This window comes from Aythya fuligula, chromosome 3 (assembly GCF_009819795.1).
Source record: "Aythya fuligula isolate bAytFul2 chromosome 3, bAytFul2.pri, whole genome shotgun sequence".
Classification (NCBI taxonomy): domain Eukaryota; kingdom Metazoa; phylum Chordata; class Aves; order Anseriformes; family Anatidae; genus Aythya; species Aythya fuligula.
This window is the reverse complement of record NC_045561.1, coordinates 26,845,755-26,872,350: the sequence shown is the minus strand read 5'-3', so window position 1 is coordinate 26,872,350 and position 26,596 is coordinate 26,845,755. Positions and strand designations below refer to the sequence as shown.

The following is a 26,596-nucleotide window of genomic DNA, read 5'->3' as shown; positions in this document are numbered from 1 at the left end:
CTGTTGCCACTGTTATCAAGGAAAGATAATGAATATCAATTGATTTTTTTTTTTAACTAAACATATCCTCTTTTATTTATTTATTTATTTACTTACTTTTTATTTCAAAATGTGAGCTCTAGTCAGATCCAAGCAGATAAAATCTTCCAATGTACCGAGTGATGTAAAGTAAGGGAGGTTTCATCATTCCACTGTGTTTCTTGGTGGAATCCTATGTAGCCTCCTAGACAGCATCAATAGAAAATAGTGCTGCTAGGGATTCATACAAATGTGATTCTACAATAACTGAAGTAGGGATTAAAAAAATTCTCGCTATATATATTAAATATTATTTGCATGCGTTTAATTCAATACTGAATTGGGCTGGCAGGTCCTCGCTGCAAATGAACACAATGACATTTTTACTTCAAGACAAGGAAGTGTTAACTGATGGATGAAAAGAAAATAATTTTCCTTTGAATATGTGATAGTATTTTAGACATCATATTTAATAACAGATGAGGGCCTAATACTACCCCGGTTACGATCTTGCTATATAACAATTTCAACAAGGTCATGAAATATTCCTGTTTGTGTGTGGCTTGAGGTGGAGGGGCACTGCTGTTTTTATACTGAATATTAGTCCTGAAAGAAATAAGCCCTCTATTTACTCATATAAAAGAGGCTTCAAGTCTTCCAGGAAATCTGTTTGAAAACTATTAACAGTATTAGTATGCAAATTATATACTAAACACTAAATGGGAATCTTGCAGCCGAGCACTTTGACAGGCATCACACTATTTGAACTATGGTAGTCCAGTTAAAAAAGCAATACAAAAAGAAAACACAGCTGGATGTAATTGTATCCAAACACATAGTTATTATGTTAATAAGGGCATGCGAATAAAATGAAATGTTGTCCAGCAAAGGTTTTCCCACAAAAACTTTGAATTATTTTAGCAAGATGTTCAAATGATGCAAGCTTTTGTTTTTATTTTAATTGAAAAGATGTTTGGTATTTATTCCTAAATATTAACAGATGAAGTGTGGCAGCACCACAGAAAGAAGAAATACCATCTCGTATCAAGTATCACTTCAATAAATATACTTTAATTGAGAATAAAACACAAATTGTAACCTCAATTCTTTTAGGTACTTCCAGTGCTATAATTTGAATCAGATTCTGAGAACACTATTATAATGGTAGTGATACATATATCACTATTTATATATAGTGATACCTGTATATCATATACATATAGTCTTAAGCCCCTACTGTTAACTGAGGTTGTTATATGTACTTATGTGCTTATATGCCCTTTCACTGCCTTCCCCATTGTACTGAAGCTTCCTGAATTCCCGTGCCTGTATCTTCCTGCTGCTGCTCCTGCTGTGCCACAGCAGATTTACAGCAGCCTGAGAGGTTGTAAACAACCACGTTTCTGTAAGATTCTATGAGACACTGTAGAAGTTCAGTACTGGGTTGGGTCTCCTTCCAAAGAGCATAAGCTTTGACCTTCTTTAATTCCTACAAATCTCCCAGAATTTCCCGTTATGTCCTTTGCATGAACCTGCAGAACAGAAGTCTGGCCATGCAAGTTACCTGGGCAAGGTGCTAGATCTGTTCATACCTGTTCAGTGCTTGTGGACTTGAAATCTTTCACACTAAGAGGCTTCAGATGAGTTTTATGCCTTTTTTTCTTGTTATTTAGGGCATATTTCTAAAACAAAACAAAACAAAAATAATTAAAAAACAACAGCGAAATAAAAACAAACAGAACAAATTGGAAAACACAACAGTTTGTATCTTATGTAAGTGTGCCAGCTATTCAAATTGCTGCATTCAAGGGCTGTAAATATTGTTAAAAGCCCATGTCTTCTTCACTGCCAGATGCTGATGTAATCCTAAAGTAGATGTGTTGCTGTCTTTTTAACTTTGTATCTCGGTATACTGCCCTGTGAAATTGCCTTCTACCTTTGAATTGGCTATCATGCAGGGTTCTGTATTTTTCAACCTATCATTGTCTTTGAGAGTTACAAGTTATTTTGAGTTGTAATGCTCAGTAAGAATGAAAATTAACTTTTGTTGCTGAATGGAAGAAAAGCTTTTGTGGTGCAAAAAGTATTATGTTTGGTTCAGTTATTACAAAATTAAAAGACAAAAGACCCAATTATCTCTGGGTAGAACTGCACTAATCTTTTTTTCCTCCTGAAATAATACCATCCCAACTACAACAGTGTAAATTCAACAGTGGGACATGATCCCCGACAGTTTAATCATCTAACAGTACTCACAGGGAGACAAAATATTGTTAAATCACTGTCCTTTCTCATTCTAAAAAGCCACCAGGTGAGCTGTTTCAGAGATAACAACAATGGAAAACAGTGCAAAAGGATTTATTGTCAATAGATCTGCAGAGAAAAGCAACACTGCAGACAGAATATTGATTGCTGAAGGAAAAAAGTATTTCAGATGCATTAGACTTATATAAACCCTCTTATGTAACATGGTATAATGTTACATTTTATGGACAGTCCATTTTTATGAAAAAATGATCTCTGAATGTATGGGATATTAACAGTCTGTACTGACCTAAAAAATTTGAATGCATGTGATATGTTCACTATAGTAACTGTTACACAACAAAAAGTGCTTTTAGACACTAATCTCTGTACAGGATTCTCCTTTTTCACAAGTAAGCACAAGAAGTACGTAAATATTCTGGAAAAAAAAAAAAAAAGAAAAAAGAAAAAAAAAGCTTTCCTGGTGCATCACACAAATTTATAGTAGAAGAGAAAAGAAAAAGTCAAAGGAGAAAAAAAAAGTAACATAATCTGACCTTTTTGTTCTCTGTCCTGGAAAATAAACATGAAGAAGGAAATTACACGCCTGTATTTGTTCATAAATTACTTCTACTTGATAATGAAATTTCCCATTCAAACCTCTCTATAATTGTGACTTTGGTGGAGATGTGTTTTCCTTAATTTGCATTCAGAGTTACAGTTTACCAGAAATGGCAGATAAAAACTTTTCAACTCTTTTTTTTTCAACATCAACTTTTCAGTGACTGTCACTGGAGACTTCTGTTTCTAACAAAATTATTGCTTGAAAAAAAATGAAAGTGCCTGTGCATTTTAAAAATATCAACACAATTATAAAGACAAGGCCATAAATGAAACAAAAAGTATCAAAAGCATTGCATTTAATATATATATTTTAAGAATAGTGTATTTAACGGACAATCATTGCAAAACCCTTTAGAATTCACAAACAACAACTTCTAACTCTTCCCTAAGGCTCGCAGGGAATATTGTGTAAAAGTAGGTGTCCTCCACTTACCACCATCCTGAGCAAGGACAGACAGATTCTTTCCATTTACTAGCCATTTTTTTTCCAAATGTATTCAGACTTTTAATCTGAAGCTAAGAGACTTTAATAACAACCCTATGATGTACTAATTTCTCTGTCTTCCATGACTAGGCTGTAGTGTCTTTCAATCAGAAGCATTTAAACTAAATTTTTATGTTTGGAGCAAATGGAGCAAATTGAGGACATCACTAATGATCAGTTGCTGTAATTTAATAGAAACACTAGTGAGCAAACAGTATCATAGTTCTGTGTTGCTATGACCAACCAAAGTAGTCCCACTTACTAAGCTACCTCAAGCTATGTTGCAAGTCAGCTGAAAGAAATGTTTGTTTAAAACTAAGAAAAAAGCAATAAAAGCAATGAACTTAGAAAACAAAGAGGTGAAGAGGTGTAAGTCATATTCTTAGTTACTACCACTGTGTACTCTTCTTAGTGAGGTAAGTGATATGAACTAAGACAAGGACTTTCTTCATTTTACTATTTTTCATTTGCATGTTTGCTTCTAATTTTTATACACAATCACACAAAGAGTGCATCACACACAGGAGAAAGAGCAGGTTGGACATTGGGAAAAAGTTTTCTGGGAGTGTGGTCAGGCACTGGAACAGGTTCCCCAGGTCAGTGGTTACAACAGTGGTCCTGTTTGGAGCCAGTTCAACTTGATAATCCTTGTGGGTCCCTTATGTATGGCTTGTTCTATGATTCTGTGACTCTAAAAGCTACCATTTTTATTCACAAGCACAAAGCATACCTTCCCAAATCTAGTTCAAGAGGGATGCCAAATGAAGTCTTGAGGATATAATATCAGTGCCTGTTTTTATTCTTAGTAATGAGGAACTATTAATTCCACAAATGTAACATGCATCAGCTTAGTACTTCAAAGTAAATAAATAAATAAAAATATAATACATCCAATAAAAAATTAGGCTGTTATTCAATATATTTTTCCAGAGGCAAAGTACCATTGTCCCATTTAATGAAATGTATTTGTTTCTTGGCTCTGACTATGTAAGAAGGTTTCATTTTATTTTATTTTTTGTTGCTGTGAACAGCCACAGTTTTCAAGCATTTTACTTTACAATGAGACAACATAGTTCATGTCATTAGCTTGATAAAAGTCCTTATTTATTGTCTGGCAAACCTAAAATCCAAGTCTAGCTACTCCCACTAAAAATAAAACAAACAAACCTACTTTCACTAAGAATCTACTCTCACTAGATAGCAGACTTAGTACTTCCCACTCTCAGTGGGATATGTAATCCCTCTAAAATAAATAGGTAAAACTCACCATGGAGGATAACACTTTCTAGTTGTTTTCAGCAATGGATACAAAAACAGATTTCTGCAGGGAGTTTTTACTTAAAGGAAGGTGTCAAAGAAAGATGAATTAGAATAAACTAGAGGACTTGTGTCTTTTGGGAAGCTAAAAGATTTTGAGAATGACTCTTCGAACGCTACATCAGATGTGTTGAAAGTTGATCTGTTTAGACCAATAGTCTTCTGATGGGACTAATGAAGCCCATTTTTGTTGTTGTTGTTCGTTCGTTCGTTCGTTCGTTCGTTCGTTCTTTCTTTCTTTCTTTCTTTCTTTCTTTCTTTCTTTCTTTCTTTCTTTTTCTTTCTTTCTTTCTCTCTTTCTTTCTCTTTCTCTCTGTCTCTCTTTCTCTCTTTCTCTCTTTCTCTCTCTCTTTCTCTCTTTTTTACTTTCTTTTGGAAGAGAGAAATCCCATTTAGACACTCATTTGTAATTTATTTTATTTTATTTTATTTTTAAATCAGGGGAGCAAGAGGTTCACAGCTTGGGTGGGTGTTGCACAACTCTACTTATTTTGACAACCATGCATCTTAGAGGAAGATCTAGAATGCACATTACATGGATTCCTTGACAAAATCAAAACACAAACTTCTTGAGAGGTGGTTGGTTTTTTTTGGTTGGTTGGTTGGTTGTTTTTGTTTGTTTGTTTGTTTGTTTTTGTTTTGTTTTGTTTGTTTTTCAGATTCATGATGTCAGGAGTATGTCTTTGGTGTCTCACTCCCCAGTTATTAAGTATGACCAACAGCAATTTAATTTGAACTCGTACCTGTCTGTTCTTCAAATGCAGAGAAGCAGAAATATAAGAATACAATATGCATTTGTATATTTTCTGCTTCTCTGTACATTGCTTTCAATGCATTCAGCATAAAGATACACAGTTCTAACTTTGTCCTAACTACTGTCATAGAGTCTAGCAAACCAGCTCGAATAGCAAAATAATATCTCTTACTATAAGCCAGAAAAAATGCTACTTGAGATGCTTCTTTAGGCTCTAGGTCACTCGGGTTTTACTGTCTTCTGTAGGGAATATTGCAGAAGAACATGAAGTCACAATATGCCTCTAGTTTATATTTGGTTGTTGTTTTATTTTTATGTTGTTTGTTTGTTTAGCCTTGCAAGCTGAAGAGGAGTATCTCAGTGGAAATTGTATGGAGTTATTTCCCAGATTTTATCCTTGTGCTTTCTTTTATTTTTCTTTTAATAGCCTGGATGCGTAAACACTACTGAAGTGGATATTAAAAAGTCTTCAAGAATGAGAAATCCACATAAAACAAGAAAGGTAAGTATTGCTATAACATAAAAAGCTGGAGGTAATTTATAACATGAAGTTCCATAGTTTCTTAAAACATTTTTTCTTGCTGATGCAAGAAATAAATACATAAATGTATGTTGTTAATTAATAATCTCTTAAATAAGTTTGGTTAACAAAGGTTCTAATACTAAGTAAATGCTATCACATAAGAAAGTGTTCGGAGAAATACAGACTAAGAAAATAAAAATATTTTTTTTGTCATTTAGTAGATTGAATAAAGTATGTTAAAAAGTTTCTGTCGGTAGTTAAGGAAAAATTAATTAAAAAATGCTGTTTAAGCTATAATAGTAGTGCTTCTTGTGCAGATCTTAATGAAAAGGCTGGCTGTAGTTTACAAACATGTCCCAAATAGATGAACAGAAACTATGGAAGAAATAACCTTCTTCATCTATATTAAGATATGAACTGTCTGAGATCTCTGGGGACATACAGATTGACTAGAACAACATTTTCATTCAAATTCTTTGTATCATAATGATGTAGATTGAGTCCAACTTTAAAGTGTGCACTTTGAGGTACATTTCAGTGTTAATATAGAGACAAAATAAAAGTCGATCTTGTGTTCTGTGGCCTTATGAAATTGTGCTTTTTTGGTAGAATTTATTGTTTAAAAACAAAGTTTTATGTGAGTGCATGGCTTATTCAGTTTCTTTAGAAACTAGTGATCTGGAATAACTTATTGAGCACAACATACTAAAAGGTACTTTTTTACATATACTATTAGTATATGTAAAAGCCATTTTCTGAAAGCAACTATTGTTCCGTATTTTTTGTGTAGTCTGTCTATGGTTTACAAAATGACATCCGAAGTCACAGCCCTACTCACACACCAGTACCAGAGACTAAGCCTCCCACAGAAGATGAACTACACCAAGAGGTTTGCAAAATAACAATGAGCATATACTTTTAGATAAACTTTTTTTTTTTTTTGGAAGTTGGTATTAAACCAAAAATTATTGTAACTGGGAAGTATGTTCAGAACAGATTGTTTGACAGAATTGTTTAGTAAACTTTTCACTTGCTTCAGGACATATGGATTTTGGTATGTAACCTTTATTAAAATTAATGAGACAAAACCTGACATATTTTGTATCTTGCACAAAGTAGTTGAAGGCAGTTAGGAACAGTGTAGTTGGTGGGTTCTTTCCATAGCTAAGCCTATTAGCTCCTTTAGCAGTAGACTGCTCACTCACTTTTACCATTCCACTTCCTTTTACCATTTTGATTAGAGATTTGCAGGCATGCTTACTGCTCAGTGCATGCATGTATGGGTTCATACATTTATCTACTGGTAATGTTTTATTAATCTTTCCTTAGGAATGGGAGAAGATAAAAGTCTGAGGAATTAGTAACTTTCTTCAAAAATCTAAAAATGGCTAAATGGATTTCATCTAATAAGCCATTAGGGAAAGTTTTATATTGGTTCTTTTTTATTTTATTTTGTTTTGTTTTGTTTGTCTGTGTATAATCTTTTCTATTCAGTGGAAAATTCCATTTATTTTAGAGCTACACTGGTAAGTGTAGTTTTAAGGTAGATATACTTCTATTCTGTGCCCTAGGGTAAATCAAGGTTGAATTACAACCCTAACAAAAAAAGTTATGGAAATACAGTCAAGCAATGAATTACTCATAACACTATTTGCTTTCCTTTCTTGCAGATTAAGCACTGGCAAATGCAATTAGACAGACATCGATTAAAAATGTCCAAAGTTGCAGAGAGGTAAGTAAATTGTTATATCTTGTTTTTTTCAATTATACTGATAACTATTGGGAAAACATCAGTGTAAAATAACTTCAGAGAAAGAGAGACAAGGGAGCACAGATGTTGTAAAGTTTACTTAAAAAAAGAGTGAGGTATGAAGTTCTTTTATAGTTATAAAGATGTCCCAGATATTCCATGATATGTTAGCTAGATAAACCAAGGTCACTGTAGGAGCCTCTGACCAAGTGGTCACAAGTTTCCCCTTACATTGACAGGGAGGCTAAATGGAAATAGGTTGGGGTTCACTGTTTTGATATTTCAAAAGGGAAATCACTGCCAAAACAAGGGATCTGGTTGGATTAGGTGATCTGAGCCTGAGCAAAATGGGTCTGAGCTTACATCAGGTCAGAACATAAGAATCTATCTCTAAATTGGACCAAAATATGTAAGGAAGGAGCTAGAAACCAAATAAAAATAATAATAATAATAATAATTAAAAAAAAATAAAGGGCCTTCAGAAAGACTATTTTCAGCTTAGGCAGAGAAAAGAACTGCGGTATCTTACAGATCCAGAAGTAGAGAGTGAAAACGGCAAAAAACAGAGCTGTGTAAGACAAAGCGAAAGAAAAAAACAAACACAAATGTATCTTCATCTTTTCATATACATGTGCACGTATGTTTGCTTTTACATGTGTACTTATGTATATACATGCAAGAACATATATATTTATAAAGACAACAGGTTAGAAATTTCTGTTTGCTGAACAAAAAAAAAAAAAAAATACAGACTAAATATAAACAGGAACAAAAAGAAACAATATTGTCTTCACTTTTCAATTATTTTCAATAATTATTAGGCAAAAAAGAAGGTGAGAATAATTACATGGTAAACATAAATTACTAGAAAATAAGCAAAGTTTATAGTGTGTTTAAGTGAGTCAGAGTAATTCATAAACACTGAACACTTTGGAAAAAAGTTATTTGTGTTTTTTTGGAAAGCAATAAACTTGTGAGTAGTGCCATTTGATTAGGAAATAATAAAAATATTAACTGTATTTAGAAGAGGAAAAAAGGAGTCCCAGCAGCTGCAGGGCCAATAAATGTGACCTAAATACCATGCAGTATTTTAGAACAGATTTTAAAGGAGCTGATAATTAAAACCATAGGGGTATAAAATATGTTCCTTTATGAAAGCAAATGAGCATGGAAAAGGTTGCTTGATTTAATTTTTTAGTGCCTAAAGGAGCCCTAACAGGATCTTTGTGGAAATATTAGGAAAGTTTGTAGTTTATTTTATTTCAGCTCTTGACAAGAAAGAAGGGCCGGAGGACTGACCCGGGAAACTACAGGCCTGTCAGTTTGACCTCAGTGCCAGGGAAGCTCATGGAGCAGATCCTCCTGAGAGTCATCACGCAGCACTTGCAGGGCAAGCAGGCGATCAGGCCCAGTCAGCATGGGTTTATGAAAGGCAGGTCCTGCTTGACGAACCTGATCTCCTTCTATGACAGTGACACGCTGGGTGGATGAGGGAAAGGCTGTGGATGTGGTCTACCTTGACTTCAGCAAGGCTTTTGACACCGTCTCCCACAGCATTCTCCTCAAGAAACTGGCTGCCCTAGGCTTGGACTGGCGCACGCTTCATTGGGTTAGAAACTGGCTGGATAGCCGGGCCCAAAGAGTCGTGGTGAATGGAGCCAAGTCCAGTTGGAGGCCAGTCACTAGTGGCATCCCCCAGGGCTCGGTGCTGGGGCCGGTCCTCTTTAATATCTTCATTGATGATCTGGACGAGGGCATTGAGTGCACCCTCAGTAAGTTTGCAGATGACACCAAGCTATGCGCGTGTGTCGATCTGCTTGAGGGTAGGAAAGCTCTGCAGGAGGATCTGGATAGGCTGCACCGATGGGCTGAGGTCAGCTGCATGAAGTTTAACAAGGCCAAGTGCCGGGTCCTGCACCTGGGGTGCAATAACCCCAAGCAGAGCTATAGGCTGGGAGAGGAATGGTTGGAGAGCTGCCAGGCAGAGAAGGACCTGGGAGTGATGGTGGATAGTCAGCTGAATATAAGCCAGCAGTGTGCTCAGGTGGCCAAGAAGGCCAACGGCATCCTGGCTTGCATAAGAAACGGTGTGACCAGCAGGGCTAGGGAGGTGATCGTCCCCCTGTACTCAGCTCTGGTGAGGCCGCACCTCGAGTACTGTGTTCAGTTTTGGGCCCCTCGCTACAAGAAGGACATGGAGGTGCTTGAGCGGGTGCAGAGAAGGGCGACGAAGCTGGTGAGGGGCCTGGAGAACAAGTCCTACGAGGAGCGGCTGAGGGAGCTGGGCTTGTTCAGCCTGGAGAAGAGGAGGCTCAGGGGCGACCTTATCGCTCTCTATAGGTACCTCAAGGGAGGCTGTAGCGAGGTGGGGGTTGGTTTGTTCTCCCACGTGCCTGGTGACAGGACGAGGGGGAATGGGCTTAAGTTGAGCCAGGGGAGTTTTAGGTTAGATGTTAGGAAGAACTTCTTCACTGAAAGGGTTGTGAGGCATTGGAACAGGCTGCCCAGGGAAGTGGTTGAGTCACCATCCCTGGAAGTCTTCAAAAGACGTTTAGAGGTAGAGCTTAGAGATATGGTTTAGTGGGGACTGCTAGCGTTAGGTCAGAGGTTGGACTCGATGATCTTGAGGTCTCTTCCAACCTAGAAATTCTGTGATTCTGTGATTCTGTGATTCTATGTGAAGCTCCCTTCCTTCTTCAGAGGTCCACAGATTCAGGGGTGGTTGAAGCATGGGCACTTTTAAAACCAAGCAAACCTATTTTAGCTTGAGCTTGTAGGTGACTTCTGAGTGTGTACACACCTGGTTACCATGGTTTGGCTGATGCATGGTAACTTGTTAACTGGAAAACCTGATCAGGTTTCCTCACCTCCTGACATGACAACGTTTGATGCTTTTGTTTTCCTAGTCTATTAGCTTATACAGAGCAGTATTTGGAGTATGACCCTTTTCTTGTGCCCCCTGATCCCTCAAACCCTTGGATATCAGATGACACCACTTTCTGGGAACTGGAGGCAAGGTATATAATTTTATTTCTTCTTTTGGGGAAGGATACTTAACAGGCATTTCTTCAAATGTGAGGATGTCAGAAAGAGGTATTGCAGTAAAGTACTGAAATAAAAGGAAATGCAGTATCCTTTTGGTCTTTCCAGCTTTAATATCATAATATGGGAAGAGCTATGGATTAGTAAATCTGTGTAAAAGGTTACAGTGTTCCAGTGTGGGGGGAAAAAAAAAAAAACAAACAGCTTTTTAAAATCTGATAACGTTTCCTAGCTGGAAGTCCTTATTCTTCTGTGAAAGTGTATGCATATCATCTTTATCCTGTGTGAGTGTGGACTGCCTGGTTACTCATTGCTGAACATTTCACAGATATGACTGATCTGAAATGTGAGAAATCTCTGGTTGAATTTTAGGACTCTATCTAAATTATATGCACAAAGTATTAGAATACTGAACTATGTCTGATCTTGTTTTGGTCTGTTTTGTTGTGTTCCCCTATCAGCAAAGAGCCTGGACAGCAGAGGGTGAAGCGGTGGGGTTTTGGCATGGATGAAGCTTTGAAAGACCCTGTTGGAAGAGAGCAGTTTCTCAAGTTCCTGGAGTCAGAATTCAGCTCAGAAAATTTAAGGTAAATGAGAGGGACTTTATATTTTAATAACTTCTAAGACACTATTTACTTATTTATTTATTTATAAACCATTCTTTCTGTGTTGTTTTGTTTGCTATGTTTTGTTTTCTTGACTCCTTTAAAATTTTTCCTGTATCTTATCTTTTGGAGTTCAATCAGATTGCTACCTGATCCAATATTCACACTGAGGGAAAAAATTATATAGTTAGCAGAGACTCATGTGAAATATTTTACTGTTCGTGTCTAACTTTTGGTCAAAATACCCATGTAAAAGGCTTTCTCTCAGCTCATTTTATTTATCGAAGAGTCACAGAATGGTTGAGGTTGGAAGAGACCTCTGGAGATCATCTAGTCCAACTCCCCTGCTCAAACAGGATCAAGCACAGTGCACAGGACTGGATTCAGATGGGTTGTGAATATCTCCAGAGAAGGAGACTCCGCAGCCTCTCTGGACAGATTATACAGGTTATTATACAGGTTTAAGATACTGACCCATGCAAAGCTTTTTCAGTAGCTTTTATTAAGTCTGGTACTATGAGAAAAGTAAAATTTCAAAGAAAAATTGTTTGTTTGTTTGTTTGTTTTTAAAAAAAAAGGGATTTAGGAATAAAAGTCATAAACTTTCATTGTTGGTCAGATTTCTGTGGATTGTTGGTCTTTTGAAAATCTCCACCAAGATAATGAAGAAATGTTGCTACTTGCTGATCAGACAACAAAACCAGTGTGACAGCTACCTCTCAAATTCCTTACTAATTGCAAAATGCAAAGGTGTTGGTGTATGAATTGTGAATTAAATATATATATTTGAGCTGTATTTTTTTTAAGTGAGGGAGAAACATGATTTGACAGTAGTCCATATTTGATGGTAGCCCATCCATTATCTAATAGCGTATTTTGTTATTGCTTTTCTAAGAAAGTATTATTATGATAAGGTTATTCCAAAGGGATAAATAGAAGCATTGCAATAGACAAGTCAGACTGTATATAGTACCAAAATGTGTACACTATATTTTTCTCTTTATTCTGCCTTCTTGTTGGATGTCATCTTCTTCACTTCCTATTCACCAATAGCATAAGAAATATAAAATCCTATTTGCACACATTCCAAAACTTAGAAAAATCATGAACCCCTTTTTCTGTGCTAGCTCTTACTCCTAAGTGGTGCAGCATAGCTATTTATAGTAGTTACCTTTATGTATCTTATAAGTAGCATTTTGTGGTGTTGATTCCTGAATGCTTAGTAATTGCACAGAGCTCCTTGTTTTTAATTTAAGACTGTCCACAGAATAACCGGAGATGGAGTTCTCTAAGTTGCTGGCCACATTCATGGTCAAACACTGAACTAGCATCACAAATAGATACTCTAGATTTTATGATATTTCCCAAACATTTTTTTTTTGCCTTTGCCTCGATGGAAATATAGTCTAAGCCATCTGTGTATATTGATAAATTCATTGGTTAAAGATACAGTTTTTTCTTTAAGTAGCAGGTGAAGTGATAATTTATAAAATTAGAATGATACCACAAATAAGGATTTTTATTTTTATTTTTATTTGCTAAACATCCTGACAATTCCTTATGCAGAGCAGCTGTTCAAACATAAATCTATCCAGCCTAGTATATGGTGCAGTTTCTATGCTTTTCTGTGATTAATTTGTCTCTCTGCCAACTAGTGTTACCCACATAATCCCTAGCTCTTTTTTCTAATCCTATTTACACCACCAACCACAGGCAAACTGCAAGTGACTGATCCAGAAAAATACCCTAGAGAAATTTGTTCGAGCTGATTTCTTGATATGCCATCTACTCTTCTGCCTATCTCTCTAGATTCTTATATTGGCATTATAAAACATATGATCTAAGCAACAGTGAATATGAGCTTAAAGGATGTCCCTGGGAATGATCAGGCAGGGTATCAAACTCTTATTGAAAAGGTGCTTTCTGTGTTAATTTACTGAAGGAAAACTGTCTTACAATTGCATTTATGAATTTTCAAACTGAAGAAATCATTGCACAGTTAGGCTCAAATAGTAAAGTCAGGTTAGAAAGCATGAATATGTAAAGCTTGTTTTGCATAGGAGTCAAAATGATCTCAGGAACAGAAATTAAAAGCTTTTTGGACATGGTGGTTTCAAGCATTATTTTTAAATAAACCTTACATTTAAAAGACTGATTCTTTGCTCACCTTAACCTCACTATGTGAGTGAATTCAAGTTGGTAGCTCTTGTCCTTTTGGAGTCCTGATCATGATAAAATTTACAATAAGTATCATCAAACCTACAATGGGGAAGACAGCTGTGGGGACTGTGGATTCAAGCTACCTAATGCAGTACACAGGATATGCAGAGACTGTGGAGAGATCCAATATTAGTTGGTTAGAAGTATTATACCTCACTTCAGTGAAAAACAATCCCTGAAATGTGAATCAATAATTAAGTCTATGAGATACACTGTTTGTATTCAAGTGTGATTATCTAGGTAGTTAAGTGTTCTGGTATTACTGTTTCATTAACTTGAACTGAGTGTCTAAGATGGCTGAGAATCTGAGTCTTAGTGGATATAGATTGTGTTTTAAGAAACAGAACAGGGATAAAGAAACTTGAGTCATGAGTTAAAACTGAGAACTGTTCAATCATTAGGTATGCAACCCGGGTTCACTTTCTTACTCTGTATCTCTGTGCTTTTTCTTTGCCTGTAAATTGGGATTAAAAGCATTTTACTTTCTAAAGGGGTGTTGTTTTAAAGGGTAAAACTTACCCTTCTGCTGGGAGAGGGAACTGAGAAAGCTCTAAGCTATCCCCAGTAAATCTACCGCTGCTTGATCATTTAACAATGACATCTTGAAAAAGTCTGATGAGGTCTATCAGTGTGGTAGTTTCATGACAGTGTGATTGCAGTTTGCTAAAAAACAGGTTGTATTCTGCATTCAACTAACACAGTCTGTATGGCTTGTAATCTTTCTTTACCACGCAGCTTTTTTTTGGAAGGATTGCTTTGCATACAGGAGAACAAATAGTTAAAGTACCACACAATTTCAATAATAATTCCCACGGCTCATTACAGATATGGTGACCATACTTAAAATTTACAATACTTATGTTTTAGCATGATCCACTGCTACTGAGACCAGTTGCAAGCCTGTCCAAGAATGGAAAAAGGAATTTTCAAAGACAATGAGCTAGTGAAATGAATCTTACTCCAATGTGGAACCTGGTGACCTAATTTCTTCATCTCTGTAAAAAATCCACATTCCTCTCCATATCCTTTGTCTCAATACAGCAGAATTCTATGGAAAGTTAGTATTCATATGCTGACTGTACATTTGCTCCCAGGTGGTTGTTTTGTAGGAACTAGCAAAATTTGCAGCTAGCAAATGTGACGCCCATCTACAAGAAGGGCCGGAGGACTGACCCGGGAAACTACAGGCCTGTCAGTTTGACCTCAGTGCCAGGGAAGCTCATGGAGCAGATCCTCCTGAGAGTCATCACGCAGCACTTGCAGGGCAAGCAGGCGATCAGGCCCAGTCAGCATGGGTTTATGAAAGGCAGGTCCTGCTTGACGAACCTGATCTCCTTCTATGACAAAGTGACGCGCTGGGTGGATGAGGGAAAGGCTGTGGATGTGGTCTACCTTGACTTCAGCAAGGCTTTTGACACCATCTCCCACAGCATTCTCCTCAAGAAACTGGCTGCCCTAGGCTTGGACTGGCTCACGCTTCGTTGGGTTAGAAACTGGCTGGATAGCCGGGCCCAAAGAGTCGTGGTGAATGGAGCCAAGTCCAGTTGGAGGCCAGTCACTAGTGGCATCCCCCAGGGCTCGGTGCTGGGGCCGGTCCTCTTTAATATCTTCATCGATGATCTGGACGAGGGCATTGAGTGCACCCTCAGTAAGTTTGCAGATGACACCAAGCTATGCGCGTGTGTCGATCTGCTTGAGGGTAGGAAAGCTCTGCAGGAGGATCTGGATAGGCTGCACCGATGGGCTGAGGTCAACTGCATGAAGTTTAACAAGGCCAAGTGCCGGGTCCTGCACCTGGGGTGCAATAACCCCAAGCAGAGCTATAGGCTGGGAGAGGAATGGTTGGAGAGCTGCCAGGCAGAGAAGGACCTGGGAGTGATGGTGGATAGTCAGCTGAATATAAGCCAGCAGTGTGCTCAGGTGGCCAAGAAGGCCAACGGCGTCCTGGCTTGTATCAGGAACAGTGTGACCAGCAGGGCTAGGGAGGTGATCGTCCCCCTGTACTCAGCTCTGGTGAGGCCACACCTCGAGTACTGTGTTCAGTTTTGGGCCCCTCACTACAAGAAGGACATGGAGGTGCTTGAGCGGGTGCAGAGAAGGGTGACGAAGCTGGTGAGGGGCCTGGAGAACAAGTCCTACGAGGAGCGGCTGAGGGAGCTGGGCTTGTTCAGCCTGGAGAAGAGGAGGCTCAGGGGTGACCTTATCGCTCTCTATAGGTACCTCAAGGGAGGCTGTAGCGAGGTGGGGGTTGGTTTGTTCTCCCACGTGCCTGGTGACAGGACGAGGGGGAATGGGCTTAAGTTGAGCCAGGGGAGTTTTAGGTTAGATGTTAGGAAGAACTTCTTCACTGAAAGGGTTGTGAGGCATTGGAACAGGCTGCCCAGGGAAGTGGTGGAGTCACCATCCCTGGAAGTCTTCAAAAGACGTTTAGAGGTAGAGCTTAGAGATATGGTTTAGTGGGGACTGCTAGCGTTAGGTCAGAGGTTGGACTCGATGATCTTGAGGTCTCTTCCAACCTAGAAATTCTGTGATTCTGTAACTGCAGCCTGATCTGAAGATTGAAATCGTTTCAGTCCTGCCAATATGAAAGCCTGTCCAAGTGCATTATGCAGTTTTGCTGTAGATGGAATCTCCAAGGCTTCAAAAGCATCACATGTTAATCAGTGGAGGGCAGTGACAGCACATCTTCCATCAGTCACAGAAGCAAAAGCCGTTGGCCTTCTTGCCCGTTCCTTATTTATTAGTTTCCATATCGTATGAGAAAATTAAGGAAAAGGAGCTTTGGGTTGTAGTTGTCCAGAAAAAGAAGAGATGGACTGAGAAATTAGCTAGATTTAGGTGTTTTCTCTTTATGAAGCTTCTGTGAACAGACTGCGGCAGACTGAGATTTTGTGAGGTGTTGTTGTGGATTCATACATGTAAGTTGCTGTAAGAATCTTCTATACTGGAGATAGATGCTTTAATTACGTTCTGTAAAATGAATAAATTAAAAAGCCACATGCACTACCAAAAGTGTACACTGTTGCCTACAGACTGTTTCAGTCATAGTGTTTAATTGTATGTTTAATTTACTTCAGTTGTTCTGGTTATTCTTTTAATTGCACCAATTAAAGTGGTTTTACCAAACCACTGATAGAGAGAATGTTTCAAGAGGTATTTTTTTTTTTTTTAAATCAAATCCAGCCTGTTTCACTTTCTTCTTTTATTGTGCTTTGTTACTGATGACCAGTCTTGATGACTTTAAATGCAAAACATTTCTGTCTACAATAACAGTGGAAGACAGAGTTACAAAGTATGAAGAACAATAAACCATCCTTGATGGTTGCAAATCTGAACAGAAACATTGGCAATGATACTTTCTCACACAATATGGGCACTGATAACCTTTATCCAGTTGATAATGTTGATTATGAGCCCCAGTTCTGAGTGCTAATAGCTTGGCCAAAACCTAATCCTCGAGGCTGAAATTGCCTATGCTTTACTTCCATTTCAGACTTAAGTGTAACCTTCAAGTCTAAAAATTGCTGCCATTTTTGCAGATCAGATCAGAAGAAACTAGTTATAGGATTTAATTTTCTCTGCCTTTTTGCCTTTTTTTTTTTTTTTTTTTTTTTTTGAGACTTTTCATCACCACTGTCTTGAAGCTTGAAGTTGTACTTGTCAAGAAGGTGGATTCCAGGAGTCAAAATGCAGTACTTCCTGCCCCTAGAACATATTAGATGATTTTTGCCATGAAATTTGTTAAGGTTTTGCTGAAAATGCTGAAGGGTCTGTCCTCTGACCTGTTGTGTTACGTACTGAGTGCAAAGCCCATGTAATAGCCACTTCACTTTTTCCACATTGCCTAAACATAACACATCTGTGGAGAATCACTGCAGCTTTTCTCTCTCTGTGTTCCCATGCTGTTCTAAATTTAACTGATTAGCTTGATCTGGGATCTGTTGTTGGCTGCTTGAGACATTTAGGTCAGTTAATGGGACAGAAGCTGTAGTGCAGCTGTGCTATTTATCTGGCAAGGCCACCCTCACTTTGAAAGTAATCCAGCTGGAGGACATAATTCCCAGATGTCTTGCAACATGTGTCCTACCATGTCATGTGGCTGGAGGTACAATTATCATATGCCATCTAGTCTTGTTCAGCTATACATCTGGAATGTGACCCAGCATGGGGCAGCCCAAATGCTGGGACAGAAGACAGTGGCAGGTTTTATACCCAGCCTCTTGTGTGTCTAATCAAATGGTGCAGAGCATCCTCTAGAGAAGGTCTCCATGGTTGAAGCAAACCTACACCAACAGGACTTCCAATTTTCTTCCACGGACAGAGATTGGGCTCTAGATCCTTCCATAAAGTAGCACTGTGTGTATATAATTGTACAAAATATGCAGCTGGGTTTCCCTGTCCCCTCTTCTGGCTTTGCATGTATTTACTGTTGCAGACTATGCCTCCTTTGCTACAGGAGTCTTCCCTTGCTCTAGCCACAGCCCATGAGGCAGAGAGCTGTAAAAGGGGACAGGGAGCTTTTTTGGTCTGGGACCAAGTCTTACAGGCTCCATTTCATCTGCTTTCAACACTCTGTGCTTTTGCTTGCCATGTGATATTCAGAAATGTTATTTCTGAAAATGCAAGAGGTAGCAGCCTTATTTTTGGCATTTCATAACTTTGCACATTTGACTTTAACTCTTCTGTGGGTGGAAGGCAGGCGTTTTTGCTTGAAAGCTCAGTAAGTAGATTAAGATTTTGAACTGGATGTTGGCTGTGAAATAAGCTTCCTAGACATAACATACTGCAAAAATCAGCATTTTCTTCCTACTTTTAAAGAGGTTTCTATATTTAAAGACTCACGTTTTCAATAGGGTGTTTTGTGTTTTTTTTTTTTGTTTGTTTGTTTGTTTTGTTTTGAATGCTGACGTTAGAAGAGTAAAATAAAATTAATTTATTAAAGATCTGGTGTTCAGCTGCTAAGCATGTATCTATACAACCTTTTTATTCCATACTGGAAGCTGCATATTTTCTCAAAGTTCAGTTTTTCTCCCATCTATTTTTCTATAATTGAGCCTACTATATGGAAACACTTTACTTGCAAAACAAAATAGCATCCTGAGGCATGTTTGTGGTGACTTCCAGAAATATTGGCAATGATATAAAGCAACAAACAAGAATGTGACAGTTTTGAGCTAGATACTTGAGATGTCTACAGGGTGATAGAAAATGTGTGTTTACAAATAACTTCTTTCCCTTTCATTTTTCTATTCCTTACCTGACTTCTATACACATGAGTAATCATTCAGTCCCAGAAGATGCATTTGAAGGGGTAGGCACTGCAGGATATACACTTTTAAATGCAAATATTGAAAGCAGCTTAAGGAAACCAAAGTAGGTTGCCCTAACTTGACAGAGTGAACTGAGTTAGAGTTTGTGAGCTGTGCAGTTTTAAAACTTGAGTTATGAGACTTCTATTCTTCCTGCAATGCCATCAGATTCTGAGGATATGTCCCCAGGCTCTGTACAGATCCGTGGCCAACTCACACTGTAGTTCACAGAGGTATGTGGTGGCACCCAGAATTTTGGAAAAAAAAAAAAAAAGAGTTTCTGTGTTGGCACTGACTCTCTTTGTGACCTTGTTGAGAACACTGTACATTATTAATGTATTTGCAAAACTGGAGCAATATTACTTCACTATCTCTTGGAGAATCTTAAGGGATTGTTAGACTGAAAAATTGTGCTACAGAAAGATACTACAGAAACTGGAGGGTGTAGAAAAACATAAAAGTCAGCTCAGCAGAGTGAAGCTAACTGTAGTGGCTTGCAAGTGATGAGCATGGGCTCCATCCATCTGTGCTACAAAGGAGTTTCAAAACAGGACTGTGAAGGATTAATTGCTTCCCAGAAGGTAAATCATCTCAATTGAAGAATGTCTTATAGGAGAAGTACTATAAGGTTTTCTTTGTTGTGTTTTACTGTCCTCTCTTAAGAGTTGGTGCAGTAGCTGTATTAGGATTTGGACTGAGGGTAGTATCATTTTGCTTTCTTGGAGGCCTGAATACCATTCCATGGTTCCTCTTTCCTAACCATTCCCTATATAACTAAGCTAGGAGAGCTCAGTTTGATCTCATAGCATAAGCAGGGTTGAGACACATTTTAAAGGTACACCTAAATTAATTGTCAGCCTTCTAAAATCTGAGTTGTTTCACAGTTAACTCACTTCAAGGTTCAGCTGACCTGTTTTGCAGGGTCAGCCATGTCAAAACAACACGGAAAAGCTGCAGTGGTATATATTGGATATATAACGTGAGAAAAGTCATACTTTAGTTGAGCTCTCTAAGGCAAAAAAATAAATAAAATCTATGTAAGTGGTCTGCACCATGTCTAAGCATGGGATCCTGACTGAATTTAGAATTGTTTTGCACAGTGAGTTTGAACACCTATAGAAGAGATAACAATAAAGAGCTCATGATAGCAATTGACAACTGAGTAACAAAGCTCATAGCTAGAGAGCTGTGACCAGTGTGATCAAGCCTTTCTTTTGTGAACCTCCTCCAGACTGATGGAAGGATACCATGAAATGGCTGGCACTGTACACAGCTGCTTGATGCTGGCTTGCACTGCACCAGAAGAGAAAAAAGAATTGCCACTTCCGTTCAGCATTGTAGTAAAAGATATGTATAGAAATGCATTACTGGAGAAATAATTGAAATTATAGCAGGCAAAAGAAATGCTTTTCTGGTTTATACATCATTTGTGGTGTATAAGTAACAAAATTACAGATACAGTTATACAGTTTATAGTTTAGCAAGACTGATTTATGTAGATAGCAAGAACATAAGTTCTTATTAGCTTCTGAAGTAATGTCAAAAAGCAATAGGTTTATTAGTGATATAAGCCCTTGTGGCTCAAGTGAAATGAAACCTCAGTTTAATTCCAGTCTGATGGAAACCTTCCTGTAAGCAAGTTATCCATACATAAGTAATGAAGGATTTCTCACGTGTCTCATGAAGGCTTTTTAAGGCAGCGGGATTGCCTGATGCAATATACCAGTTATATGATCCCAGCATAAATGTATAGATTTTGCCTATTTTAGGGCATTTTAGATGAAACCTTCAGTTACTTTTCTTGTTACTTTTTTTAAGAGCAAAGAAGAGTGTTGTTGTTTCATTAGTGATCATACTGAACTTGAAGTCAAGATGCTATATTGTACCATAGGTTCTGGTTAGCAGTAGAAGACCTGAAGAAGAGACCTATCCGTGAAGTTCCTGCTCGTGTTCAAGAAATCTGGCAAGAATTTCTTGCTCCAGGTGCACCCAGTGCCATCAATCTAGATTCAAAAAGTTATGACAAAACCACGCAGAATGTAAAGGACCCTGGAAGATACACATTTGAAGATGCTCAGGTTAGTTTGCAATCCTGTTTAGGGACATATAAAACACAATATTTGCTATTGAAATGTATATAGATAAAATAAGATATATTTGGGAATTAAATAGTAATGCTCTGTTTTCTAATATGACATTTTGGAAATTCAAATGAGTAACATTTCTTTGTTTCTTGAGGCCTATAAATTCTTAATGCTTTTCATGAAACTTTTTTTCCTGGAGTAGAATCTTCAAGCAGTCTTCAAATTGAGCAGAGCATATATTGCTATGAAAATGATATTTTCATGTTCCTGTTTTTTTAATCTTTTTATTCAGTTACATAAAGAGAAAAGCTTTTGCCCTGTGCACAACAATTTCTAGTTCTCAAGATCTGTCTCTGAAGGACTTCCCTTGATACAGGCTCAATGTCTATTCTCTCAATGCATGTCTAAAAATGTTGTTGTCATTTATACTAGTCAGAGGTTTCCATCATGAAAAAATATGACCTATGTGAAATAACACTTTGTAATGGCTCGTGCAGAAATATCACATTCCATGGATGTTGTATTTTCTGTTTCTTATTAAACTGTCATTTTACGAACATCAGGCAAAGGTCATAAAGATGTATTCTTCAATAAGCAGCATTATTGGAGTAAAAAACAGTCTGTAAACACCTGATTTGCCTTTTGGAATTTTGATTTATTCAATTTTTGAATATCAGAATATCATAATCAAAAAATATTTTTGGTCAGAGCTAGGTTTGTGAAAGTACTCTTTTTTTTTTTTTGAGATGGAAGATAAAGTTAAGAACAAAACAAAACAGTAAAATACAAATCTCAGATTTTTTCAAGAAAAAACAAAAACAACAAACAGAAAGAAAAAAAAACACAAGCACTTAAATATTAAATGAGACACTTCATGTGACTCATAACTTAATATTTCATATCTGCAAGCTTCTGAGAAAAGCAATAGCAAATAACTGGATTCACTGTAAAAATCATAGAACTAGTATTAGCAGCAGCCCGGTGATGAAAATTGAATTATTAATGCAAAGTGAAATGATGTCAAAAGGAGATTGAGATCATATCCCTGCAGAATTTTCTACAACTTGATTATTAGGACATCATCTTGGGAGTCGGGAGATGCAAGTTCCACAAAGTAGAGGAGGGAATTGAATCTGGCCTTTCTACTTTTTGGGAAAGTGTCTCTGTCTTAAATAGGAGGGGGAATAATTCTACTAATTTAAACAGAAAAAAAGTAAATCTGTGTGCTCTCATTTTGCTATTATTAGAATAGCAACCTATGATGCAACAATAATATTGTCATTAGACACTATATCATACACACTGTGCATTAAGCCAAACATGCAGGTTTTGCTTGCATCTACTGAGCCACTGGAGATTTAGGAAAGTAGTGAACAGTAAGGACATGTTGCACAAATAAACACTCCAGCAAGGTTAAAGGTTGGAAAGAAAATTTGTCTTTGCAGTTGACTCAGTAAAGGAAAATTAAATTCTTTGCCAACATCCAATTTTTGTTTCATAAAAATAGGTGTAAAAATAGGTGTAAAATTTCAACACCATTTTACTTTCAGATCTCTTTGTTTTCCCCCCATTAATTTATGGAAGTTGAGCATGCGATATTTATGCAAGCTTTTTCCTTCTGTCAGGCTTCTGCATATTTGATCCAGTTCAGTGTACAACTTCAACCAGGGAGCCTCCATCCCACAGAGAAAAGGGAACAGACCATACTCACCACACTCCAACTCAAAGCTTTAGGAGTTTTGCACTGTGCCCCACTTGATGTGCCAGAGTTTTTTCAGGAGCAGGGCTCTGCCTCTTGAGAAGGGGACCACTTACAAGTCATTTGGCAGTCAGTGAGTCATTTAACTGTGCTTTAAATGTTTTGAAAAGCATTTCTGGACTGAAAGATGACCCCATGGAACTCCACATCAAATGAGGGCGATACCTAAGTAAAAACAGACTGATTGTGCTAAATAATAAACTGCCACAATTCCTGACTTATTGTACATTAACAATACTAATACAACCTAATTTCTACTTGCTTTTACAGGGTTGATTTTTGAACAGGTATAACATTTTAATGCTCAGCATCACTGATATGTACAACAGTACCAGAGTTCTTTTTGCTCTCAGTTGGCTGAATTGTCAATTCTCATAGAAACTGAACAGAATTAAAATTCCCCCAAATGAACAAGCCTAAATTCTGAATATATACCAGATTTTCTAAGCTTAGTGTAGAAAATACAATGAAAGGCACTTAGAATTATTCTCCAGAATTTCTAACAAAACAAAGATTAAAAATCAGCTTTAGTTTTGCCCTGCCATAATTTGCAATGTGCTTTTATTATTATTATTATTTTATTAATTATATCCAGCAGCAAGCTAAGCAGTATTTACTTTACACAGTTTATTTGTTCTTTCCTGATTGCTGTGCTACAAGTTTCTTGTAGTAAAAGGTAGGGCTTAAGTGAAAGGAAAAACAAACAAACAAACAAACAAACAACTAACACAATCCAGTAGATTTTTAAAAATATTTTTGTGAAAGTATTTCATGTTTAGATTTCTTTTTCTAAAAATCCTTCTTCTAAGATTATATCCAGAACAAGATTATAAAGTGTCCTACATTAAAGATTTTAGTGTTTTTATTATAGTTTAGTTTTAATTTTACAGAGATGAACATACTCCAAGAAGAAAAGCTCTATAATCTGCTTGTGTCATTTTTTCCTGGATTAGTGTTTCCAGATTTTAATATGCATCTGAAGAATAAATATATTGGAAATTAGATTAGCCTGGAACTACTTTTCAATTTGCATATGCATTTTCCTTTTTATATTATCAGCTGGATAGCAGAATAAACATCTCAAATAATGCTTTCAAGAGAAGCCAAGGGCCATCCCCCCATAGGTTAAACACTTATCTATTGTGCTAAATTAGAAACCTGGCTCCTTTTCCAACCTATCAAGTCAGAAAAGCATCTCCAGAAATGAGTTCAGAAAATCTGTTGGGAAAGAAGGCTCAAGGCTCCTGATTTTGTCACTTAACTGAACTGACTAATGTAAGGGAGGTTTGAAACTGGGCCTGAAGCAAGGACTCAGTTGTAAATGCTCAGAGAATATAATTCTATAGTGAAAATAGGGACAAGAAGTTAAAGAAAGGTGTGCTGTATTCATATATCAATATCAATATATTGATATCAATATTACAAATAGTTGTGATTTCTGCTTTAGCAACAGTCAGCAACTCAGCCTTAGCTGCAGAATTGCAACCTCCCATCACATAGGACTTCCCATTCAAAGTAGCGCTAGCTGATATACATTTTGCAGACGTGATTGCTTCCCATTTTACTCATATCTGCCTTTATGGGAGTAACACCACCTTCTTTCCCTTTCAGGAGCACATTTACAAACTGATGAAAAGTGATTCTTATCCTCGTTTTATACGATCCAGTGCCTACCAGGAGCTGCTACAGGCCAAGAAAAAGGTATTGGTCCATCTTGCCTTTGTCTTGCCACTGTGCAAAGCAGTGGTTATGTTTGCAACAATACTCAGTCTTCTCTCCCCTGTGCCAGTGCAACTGGATATCTGGTAGGTGACCAACTTGGCGTGTTTGGAGGGTCACATACACACAGGAGTTCAATATACATATATGTGTATATATCCTGCATGTGGGCATGTTTAAATGAGTTTATCTAGCAAAACTTATTTTTATTTTTACATCCCATATTGTACTGCTTTCTCTGTTATGAAGCACCTTAAATTGCAAAGTGCTTTACAAATACATTAAAAAATTAAATAAAATCCCAGAAGAATAGTCTTTCATGTTTGCAAGTTTGCTTATGTAATACTTGTTGTTCTCTTTATTCCACATGTAAAAGCTACAAAATGTGTTTAGAACCAGTCTCATTCATATGAATAACTTCTAATTTCAACTATAAAAATAGGGGCTTCCTAATTCTGTTTCTTTCCCTATTATTATGTGAATAGTTCTGAATAGGCTAGGAGTCTGACTTGAAAGACTGATCATGTCACACTTCTGCAAACAGAGGCTCATGTCTTGGTATGTAATATTTGCTTAGAAAATTCCAGATTATGGAATGAGTTCCAAATAGACATAGCCCAGAGTATGTGAAGCAGCTTGTGCAATGCAGATTTCTATAAGGATAAATAATTTATTAGTGGGCTCTAAATAGTGATATCCTACAATCATCTGGGAGCCTGCAAAATCAGGGCCATGTCATTACTGGAATAAGGTAGTTATTAGCACTGTAGCATTCTATTGTTTCTAATGACGACCTAAAATTATATGAAAGCACTGTGTGATTTTGTTTTTTGTTCAAACATTGATTTCTGAAGATCCAATATAGAGAGAGATGTTGAAAATTCCAGAATGCTACAACTGTCCGTGTGAAGTCCTTAAGTTTGTGATTGTCAGTTCATTAACACAAGATGTGCACTTCATTATTTCTTTTTATTTTCGGTTTTTCTTTTAAAGCAAACCATTTTGATCCCCATGAAAAATGATTTTTTTGTCGAAAACTATATCTGCTTTGCCCATCCGCTGTTTTGCAGAGTCACATTACAGCTTCATACCTGTGTTTGCTTCCTGATTTATACAAACTTTGTTTTGCAGTCCATTGTTTCATCGATCCTTTTCTACTCCATTTTTCTTGCTTTTCTTTTTCCCCTTCTTTTTTCTTTTTGTTTCCTTTTTTTATTTTATTTTATTTTAAATTTAAGTTGGAAAACACACTGGATCGTCGAACATCTTTTGAGAAATTCACACGCAATGTGGTAAGTTTGTTGCCTTGGAAGACTAGTAAACCTGATGGGACATCCTTCTCCCTTCCCCCTCACTGATCCTTCCTTTCCCTTTTTGCTTCTCTAACCTGACAGTTAAAAGTGTATTTATCACAGTTTGTACAGTTTATGAATTTTCCTAGGAATGACAGCTTTATAACGTGCTTTCATTAGAACCCCTCCTCCCTAGCCCCTTTACCACTGACCTCTATAGTCGCACATGGAGGAATGGACCTCTGGGAGCCATGCTTTTTACATTAAGAAGCATGAAATAGTTCATCTTTTTTTTTTTCTTTTTTTTTTTTAATTGTAGTAAAGAATTCGTGAAAACCTGCTTGATGTTGTTCCTTTTTCTAGTGCTTCCCCCCCAAAAAAAACACTAATAATCCTGATACAGGTGGAATACATTGGATTTCATTCCTCACTCCTTTTTGTTTTACTAAAAAAGAGTTTGTCCCATTTTTGTAATTTGGCACAGGGGAAATAAACTCTAATAATTCTATCTTCTTTAATGTTTAGCACAGCTTCTTCAGGACCAAAGAAATGATGCTGATGAGGAACAAGGGTTTGATTTTAATTATGGGGATTTTATTTTAATTATGGACTACAGGAACTGACTTTTTTTTTTTTTTTTTTTGTAATAGTAAGTTTGAAGATATTTCACCAAGGTAAAAAAAAAAAAAAAAAAAAAAGGCCGGTGAATTTGCTGTGGGCATCCTGTTGCCACCAGACAAAAGATCCACTGATTTCCTGAAATGTGGGATTCTTTTTACTTATCCAGTTTCTTTGGATTTTTTTTTAACATTGTGAAAGTTCCAACTAAAGCATTCAACGCATTTATTTTTG

The 26,596-nt window shown here is 37.1% G+C and overlaps 1 protein-coding gene across 5 annotated transcripts in view; it reads left to right on the top strand.

The window, feature by feature from the left end:
- RGS7 (regulator of G protein signaling 7) overlaps positions 1–26,596 on the top strand; it is a 265,169-nt gene that overhangs the window by 212,225 nt on the left and 26,348 nt on the right. For 4 of the 5 annotated variants that reach the window (XM_032183705.1, XM_032183710.1, XM_032183708.1 and 1 more), the window contains 7 exons: positions 5,869–5,943; positions 6,755–6,853; positions 7,635–7,696; positions 10,621–10,731; positions 11,218–11,343; positions 20,782–20,968; positions 24,345–24,434. In XM_032183705.1, coding sequence (XP_032039596.1) covers positions 5,869–5,943; positions 6,755–6,853; positions 7,635–7,696; positions 10,621–10,731; positions 11,218–11,343; positions 20,782–20,968; positions 24,345–24,434 — 750 coding nt within the window. Of the gene's footprint in view, positions 1–5,868; positions 5,944–6,754; positions 6,854–7,634; positions 7,697–10,620; positions 10,732–11,217; positions 11,344–20,781; positions 20,969–24,344; positions 24,435–25,306; positions 25,605–26,596 lie in introns of those variants that run through there. The other variant, XM_032183709.1, reaches the window with a different exon arrangement.